This window comes from Taurulus bubalis (genome assembly GCF_910589615.1).
Source record: "Taurulus bubalis genome assembly, chromosome: 9".
Taxonomy (NCBI): domain Eukaryota; kingdom Metazoa; phylum Chordata; class Actinopteri; order Perciformes; family Cottidae; genus Taurulus; species Taurulus bubalis.
In genome coordinates this window covers 1,443,843-1,452,477 of record NC_136597.1, presented here as the reverse complement: position 1 = coordinate 1,452,477, position 8,635 = coordinate 1,443,843, and the positions used below count along the sequence as shown (strand labels likewise).

At 45.9% G+C, this 8,635-nt stretch overlaps 1 protein-coding gene across 1 annotated transcript in view; it reads right to left on the bottom strand.

Moving 5' to 3' along the window:
- Positions 1-8,352, bottom strand: part of ces3 (carboxylesterase 3) — a gene marked incomplete at both ends in the record, with an annotated part of 11,381 nt that extends 3,029 nt beyond the window's left edge. The window contains 9 exons of the mRNA XM_079223212.1: positions 63-143; positions 225-365; positions 761-862; positions 1,632-1,736; positions 4,891-5,044; positions 5,128-5,261; positions 6,236-6,374; positions 6,457-6,655; positions 8,286-8,352. Coding sequence (XP_079079338.1) covers positions 63-143; positions 225-365; positions 761-862; positions 1,632-1,736; positions 4,891-5,044; positions 5,128-5,261; positions 6,236-6,374; positions 6,457-6,655; positions 8,286-8,352 — 1,122 coding nt within the window. The remainder of the gene's footprint in view (positions 1-62; positions 144-224; positions 366-760; positions 863-1,631; positions 1,737-4,890; positions 5,045-5,127; positions 5,262-6,235; positions 6,375-6,456; positions 6,656-8,285) is intronic.
- Between the last annotated feature and the right edge of the window lie 283 nt (positions 8,353-8,635).

The following is an 8,635-nucleotide window of genomic DNA, read 5'->3' as shown; positions in this document are numbered from 1 at the left end:
ACGTCTGGATGTTTTCCCCAGCTTCCATTAAAGTCAACCAATCATGAAATAGCAGATCTCACCCCTGCAGGATAGAACATGTTCATCACGGCCATCACAGACTCTCTGTTCATGCCGGTCTCCCAGCCAGGAGGGGCGAAGTTCTGTGGAGGGCAAAGACTCAATGAGTTCACCAGGAGGGACTGGACCTGTGTCATGTCTGAATACTCTGACTACTGAGAGACCTGAGGCAGGATCCATCCGAACTCGTGGTTGGTTATTCCCATCATCACTGGGACCCTCAGCACCTCTCCCCTCTTGAGCAGCTCCTCTGCCGTGTCTGTGAGGAACTCCCCGTCCACCACGGCTCCCAGGTAGACTCTCATCTGCACACAGGGAACAGTACAGAGTAACGTCTGGTATCTGTGCATATGACAATACAGATAGCTTGAATCTTGACACAACTTTCAGTGGCTGTTCACATGCTGCCACCTGCTGGCGAAAGTAAGAATTCATATTGGCATTTTATGCTGAAGCTTTTTACTGTGAGGCTTCTATTAGTTTGCTCACTCTGTGTGAGAATTCCAGCTGGTTTCTGTATAAAATATATGATTTTTAGTTTATCCACAACCTCGAAATGTTCTTCCATCTGGAAACACACAGAACTTAGTACAATTAGAAGGTTTTCTGGTTAGTGTTGGCCTCCTTATCCAACTGGTAACAGAAGGATCCAGGAAATGCAATAAATCACACAATGAGTTTCCATAACGAGACCATTTACCTTTTTAGTTGCATCAACGAGCTCGTCTTGACTCTTCCCCCTCACACACTGCACCAGTTCCTCCGTGCTGCCGCCGTCGCATCCAGTAAGGTGGGCAACAATCTACGTAAAGCAAGAGAGCCGTGAACACAGACGGCCTCTGAACCTCGGCTTTACAGAGGTTCATTCTGTTTAATGATAGCATGACAGCGCTAAGAGCCAAAGCCTGGAAACTACAATGTAAAATGCCGTTACAGCACATTAGCAATTCTGCTGGATCTGTTCTCCATTGAACTGGATAACTCCTAGCTGCTCTCTTACACATGTTTATAACAACAGTAGATCAAACGGCTATGTGTAATTTAAATTAGGTAACATATATTTCCCAACTCTGCAGTCCCCTCAACCCTACGGAGCTTCGTAGTCCGTTCTAGACCATTATTTAGTTGTTCCGGCCCGGGACTCTGCTCTCATTCAATTCAATTCAGTTTATTTTATATAGCCCAAAATCACAAATACAAATTATCCTCGGAGGGCTTTACAATCTGTACACATAACATCCCTGTCCCGGGACCTCACATCGGATCAGGACAAAGCTAGTGACTAGCTAGTGACTTTAGCAGCTACAGAGAGCTGCTGGAGACCAAAGCAGAGCTACAAGGAGCGTACAGGCTGTTCTTACACAAACCAGACTCAATGAACATCTTATACCGCTTTAAGTTTGGTGGATATTTAAATTGAAACATATTTGTCATGACAACTTTATCAGGTGATAATATGTCATTGTTTAGTTATCTTAATTCATCATGTGCCCCCCAAACCAATGAACACTGCTTTGTTCATAGTACATGTTCAAAACATGCTAATCTGCTCGGTTCACACATGACAGTACCTTGGCATGAGCCAGAGGATGCTTTGTAGTGTAGGTCCCAAGAGTTGCCACTCCACTTTGGAAGATTGCCCTCTGAAACAGTCCTTTTGCTTGTGGACTGAGAGTCTGTGCAGAAGAGATGACACACAAGCATTCACGTCATCACAGTGCACTCATTAATCAGACCTGTGTGTGACACGTACCAGTATAGAGTGTGTAACATACCAGTATAGAGTGTGTGTAACGTACCAGTATAGAATGTGTGTACCAGTATAGAGTGTGTGTACCAGTGTGACGTACCAGTATAGAGTGTGTGTGCCAGTGTGACGTACCAGTATAGAGTGTGTGTACCAGTATAGAGTGTGTGTACCAGTGTGATGTACCAGTATAGAGTGTGTGTACCAGTATAGAGTGTGTGTACCAGTATAGAGTGTGTGTACCAGTGTGACGTACCAGTAAAGAGTGTGTGTACCAGTGTGACGTACCAGTATAGAGTGTGTGTACCAGTATAGAGTGTGTGTACCAGTATAGAGTGTGTGTACCAGTGTGACGTACCAGTATAGAGTGTGTGTACCAGTATAGAGTGTGTGTACCAGTATAGAGTGTGTGTACCAGTGTGACGTACCAGTATAGAGTGTGTGTACCAGTGTGATGTACCAGTATAGAGTGTGTGTACCAGTATAGAGTGTGTGTACCAGTATAGAGTGTGTGTACCAGTGTGACGTACCAGTAAAGAGTGTGTGTACCAGTGTGACGTACCAGTATAGAGTGTGTGTACCAGTATAGAGTGTGTGTACCAGTGTGATGTACCAGTATAGAGTGTGTGTACCAGTATAGAGTGTGTGTACCAGTATAGAGTGTGTGTACCAGTGTGACGTACCAGTAAAGAGTGTGTGTACCAGTGTGACGTACCAGTATAGAGTGTGTGTACCAGTATAGAGTGTGTGTACCAGTATAGAGTGTGTAACATACCAGTATAGAGTGTGTGTAACGTACCAGTATAGAATGTGTGTACCAGTATAGAGTGTGTGTACCAGTGTGACGTACCAGTATAGAGTGTGTGTACCAGTATAGAGTGTGTAACATACCAGTATAGAGTGTGTGTAACGTACCAGTATAGAATGTGTGTACCAGTATAGAGTGTGTGTACCAGTGTGACGTACCAGTATAGAGTGTGTGTACCAGTGTGACGTACCAGTATAGAGTGTGTGTACCAGTGTGACGTACCAGTATAGAGTGTGTGTACCAGTGTGACGTACCAGTATAGAGTGTGTGTACCAGTATAGAGTGTGTGTACCAGTATAGAGTGTGTGTACCAGTATAGAGTGTGTGACGTACCAGTATCGAGTGTGTGTACCAGTATAGTGTGTGACGTACCAGTATAGAGTGTGTGTACCAGTATAGTGTGTGACGTACCAGTATAGAGTGTGTGTACCAGTATAGAGTGTGTGTACCAGTATAGAGTGTGTGTACCAGTGTGACGTACCAGTATAGAGTGTGTGACGCACCAGTATAGAGTGTGTGTACCAGTGTGACGTACCAGTATAGAGTGTGTGTACCAGTGTGACGTACCAGTATAGAGTGTGTGTGACGTACCAGTATTGAGTGTGTGTACCAGTGTGACGTACCAGTATAGAGTGTGTGTACCAGTATAGAGTGTGTGTACCAGTATAGAATGTGTGACGTACCAGTATAGAGTGTGTGTACCAGTATAGAGTGTGTGTACCAGTGTGACGTACCAGTATAGAGTGTGTGTACCAGTATAGAGTGTGTGTACCAGTGTGACGTACCAGTATAGAGTGTGTGTACCAGTGTGACGTACCAGTATAGAGTGTGTGTACCAGTATAGAGTGTGTGTACCAGTATAGAGTGTGTGTACCAGTATAGAGTGTGTGTACCAGTGTGACATACCAGTATAGAGTGTGTGTACCAGTATAGAGTGTGTGTACCAGTATAGAGTGTGTGTACCAGTATAGAGTGTGTGACGCACCAGTATAGAGTGTGTGTACCAGTGTGACATACCAGTATAGAGTGTGTGTACCAGTGTGACGTACCAGTATAAAGTGTGTGACGTACCAGTATAGAGTGTGTGTACCAGTATAAAGTGTGTGTGACGTACCAGTATAGAGTGTGTGTACCAGTGTGATGTACCAGTATAGAGTGTGTGTACCAGTATAGAGTGTGTGACGTACCAGTATAGAGTGTGTGTACCAGTATAGAGTGTCTGACGTACCAGTATAGAGTGTGTGTACCAGTGTGACGTACCAGTATAGAGTGTGTGTACCAGTGTGACGTACCAGTATAGAGTGTGTGTACCAGTGTGACGTACCAGTATAGAGTGTGTGTACCAGTGTGACGTACCAGTATAGAGTGTGTGACGTACCAGTATAGAGTGTGTGTACCAGTGTGACGTACCAGTATAGAGTGTGTGTACCAGTATAGAGTGTGTGACGTACCAGTATAGAGTGTGTGTACCAGTGTGACGTACCAGTATAGAGTGTGTGTACCAGTGTGACGTACCAGTATAGAGTGTGTGTACCAGTGTGACGTACCAGTATAGAGTGTGTGTACCAGTGTGACGTACCAGTATAGAGTGTGTGTACCAGTGTGACGTACCAGTATAGAGTGTGTGTACCAGTGTGACGTACCAGTATAGAGTGTGTGTACCAGTGTGACGTACCAGTATAGAGTGTGTGTACCAGTGTGACGTACCAGTATAGAGTGTGTGACGTACCAGTATAGAGTGTGTGACGTACCAGTATAGAGTGTGTGACGTACCAGTATAGAGTGTGTGTACCAGTGTGACGTACCAGTATAGAGTGTTTGTACCAGTGTGACGTACCAGTATAGAGTGTGTGTACCAGTGTGACGTACCAGTATAGTGTGTGTACCAGTGTGACGTACCAGTATAGAGTGTGTGTACCAGTGTGACGTACCAGTATAGTGTGTGTACCAGTGTGACGTACCAGTATAGAGTGTGTGTACCAGTGTGACGTACCAGTATAGAGTGTGTGTACCAGTGTGACGTACCAGTATAGTGTGTGTACCAGTGTGACGTACCAGTATAGAGTGTGTGTACCAGTGTGACGTACCAGTATAGAGTGTGTGTACCAGTGTGACGTACCAGTATAGAGTGTGTGTACCAGTGTGACGTACCAGTATAGTGTGTGTACCAGTGTGACGTACCAGTATAGAGTGTGTGTACCAGTGTGACGTACCAGTATAGAGTGTGTGTACCAGTGTGACGTACCAGTATAGTGTGTGTACCAGTGTGACGTACCAGTATAGAGGCGCTGATGCCTCCTGCAGACTCTCCAGCCACAGTGACGGCGTGTGGGTCTCCCCCAAAGCTCTGGATGTTTTCCTTCACCCACCTCAGCGCTGCCAGCTGGTCCAGGAGGCCCCAGTTCCCCTGGGAGTGCTGGTCTCCAGTGCTGAGGCACAGGAACACCTTGTGTCATTAGACAGCCTCACTGGGACGCTCTGTGGTACCTGGACACCTTCAACACAGTCTCACCTCAGGAATCCCAGGATGCCGAGGCGATACTGGATAATAACCATCACTATGTTCTCATACGCAGCCAGTGCAGCGCCGTCATACTGGGAAGCCGCGCCCATCGACAGACCTCCTCCGTGGATCCACAGCATCACCTGACACACAGGAAGCAGCCGCTGAGCTACATAGGGTAACACAGGAAGACTACAGGCAGGCTGAGCCCTCCATACGGCAACACAGGAAGACTACAGGCAGGCCCACTCCACACTGATGTATGCTGGTTACTACACTGATGTATGCTGGTTACTACACTGATGTATGCTGGTTACTACACTGATGTATGCTGGTTACTACACTGATGTATGCTGGTTACTACACTGATGTATGCTGGTTACTACACTGCTTAGAGGCAATAGGGGCGTGTCCATTAAACACTGATTGCACCATCATCACTGTAGAGTATGACGTGAGCACTGAAAGTAGTGTAAACATTAAAAGAATGACCTGCATGTTAAAGTGAAATAAGAGTAAGAGATGAAAGCAGTTGAGGCTTCTAGTCAACTAGAAAGCACTGAAAGTAGATGAAGTGTCATAGCTGTGACAGCTCATTTAAAGGCACAGTGTCTGAATACCTGCTTTATAGTCCAAAAACATTACACATTTATCCAAAGTGACTTACAATGATGCATTCTTGTTGTTCTGAGTGTGTCCTCATGGTTGAATGCACTATTCAACCATGAGGACACACTCAGAACAACAAGAATCAAGAAAGTACAATGTCTTCAATAAAGTTAAACTACAAAGTGCCATCAGTAGGAGACATGTAAGAGCTACTAAAGTGATACTAGGCGCTGCCTTCCTTAGTCAAGGTGTAGTCGAAAAAGATGTGTTTTTAGTTCACGGTGGAAGATGTAGAGACTTCCTGATGTCCTGATGCTGAAATACCCACTGTGATAATGTCGGCTGTGTGTTGCCATGAGGACACTTGGTGGTAAAATGGAACACACATAAGAGCTCAGTTTGAATCAGGTGAATGAATGAAGAGCGGCTGGACAACGGTAGCATGATAGTGCCAGTGCAGTCCCGTCACGCTGTGCTGGACCACACCTCCCCTGGGGGCTCAACCCACCGGCACTCTGCTCCCTCCCGCTGCCTCAGCCGGCGCGTACACGTTCAGGTACAGGCAGTCCTCTGACAGCTCTGGAGGGCTGTACCGCATCGACATGGACTTAGACAGGTTCACCACTAGTTGTGGGTCTTGGATGCACCTGGAACAGAGAGACAGAGAGTGCGTCACCCAGAGAGACAGCGATGCTCCTCAGACGGATGACTCAGGCCGCCCGGTCTTACATGGGCGGCTGGTGAGTGCCGTCTCTCTCCCCGTCCCACGGCTCCGCATCCTGGGGAGCCGCAAAGCGCAGGGGCCCCACGGGGGCCCGGGCGAAGGGGAGCCCCAGGAACCGCTGCACCCTCCTCTCCGAGCCCTTCACCGCCACGTACTGCCCTCGGACCCGGCCGTTCTTCAGAGAGACCACAGGGCCGTCGCTCCCTGCTGAAGGTCCAGGTGACAGCACAGGATGCAGGTTAAAGCAACTCACAGAGCTACAGTATTGCCCAGTGTGTTTGGTCCCAATCGGAAATGGTGCTTAATCAACTCTATACAGAGTTAAAATGTAACACTGCCTAACACTGTATAGTGGTAATCAAATGTAACACTGCAGGTTACATAACTCTGGAGTGGAAACGTCATTCATTAGTGTTGATATTTTAACTCTTGTGATAACAAATCAACTCTAATCAAGTTAAATTCCACAGTTCATTAACACTGTATAGCTGTAAAAAGTTAACTCTAGTAAGTGTTGATGTTACTGCTGTGTTGATCATTGACTCTCACAGTGTAACATGCTAACCACCATTGACATGCACCGTGTCAATGGAAAAATCATCAGTTACCATAAAATAAAGCATCTCACATCTCTTTATTGTGCAGGCCAACAATCAACACAATGGCCTTAGATCTGCATAACAATAAGGGACAATGTAGAAGGAGGAATCTGCCATTCACACTGCATTGAACTTCACATGGTTTAAAGTAAAGCAGATCATGTATGTGCAATACTGAAGGATCATGCAGCGATAGACATCATGTCAGTTTCCTCGTCTTGTTGATCGTGTCCTCATCAGCAGAAGGGTTCACAGTGACGTTCAGGAGACGGCGCCGGGAAAAATCCAGATTGGTTGGAAATGAGGTGACGAGAGTCCTTCTGACAGGCAGCATCTTACCAACCCTGAGATATCCTACCAACCCTGTTTTAACAGCATCTTTCTAACCCTGAGATAACCTACTAACCCTGCTTTAACAGCATCTTACTAACCCTGTTTTAACAGCATCTTACTAACCCTGAGATAACCAACTAACCCTGCTTTAACAGCATCTTACTAACTCTGAGATAACCAACTAACCCTGTTTTAACAGCATCTTACTAACCCTGTTTTAACAGCATCTTACTAACTCTGAGATAACCAACTAACCCTGCTTTAACAGCAGCACTAGGCAGCATCTTACTCAAGCTGTTGTTGGAATAACTGAAAGAGTCCATGGACTTTGACACTGTGGGTTTTACTGTGTAGAGAGGTGTGTTTGTGCAAGGCTACGATAATGTTTGTTTTACATCACGGACAGACATGTCCCACGTATTGTTTTTGTTTTTTGAATAAGATAAGATCACATAAGATAATCCTTTATTAGTCCCGCAGTGGGGAAATTGCAGGATTACAGCAGCAGTGCACACAAGAGACACATAGTAAATAAAATCAAGTAATATAAATAAACAGTAATAAAAACAGTAAAGAAGAATACAGCACAGTATTAAATATACAGACGGAATAAACATTATATAATGTAGTTAAAGTGGCCAAAGCCATTGAAGTTGCAGTGTCAATCCAGATTACTTGTTTGGAAATCCCTTGATCCAGGTATTGTTTTAGAAAAGCCTTTAAAACCCACTCAGTCACAACAGAGCTGCTATTGTTAGCTCCTGAAAAGTTACATTTAGCCAAATATTGTCATTCTCCTCCTCTGTAACTGTTATTTGTTCCACTCTTCGGCTGATAGGACGTTATAAAAGCTGAGCTCTCGTCAGGCAGCGTGTCCTGGAGGTGAGACTAAAGGTTCTTACCTGGTGCCGACTGGGCTGTGGCCGCCAGCAGAGGAAGGAGAGACACAACCAGCAGCGCTGCTCTCATCCTGACCGGCTGCAGGAAACACTGAGGACTACTGCTGCCCCGGTCCTCTACTACCACCCACCCCCCCCCACACACACACACACACACACACACACACACACACACACACACACACACACACACACACACACACACACACACACACTAATGCTGTCCCAACAGCTCCACATATGTAATGTGTGTTGGTTTAACCTCTGATGCGCCACCAGAGGAGCTGTGACTGATGCCCTCCTGCTCTTTGACCCCTGCAGCTCAAGACTGAAGTATCTAAAAAACTTGGTAT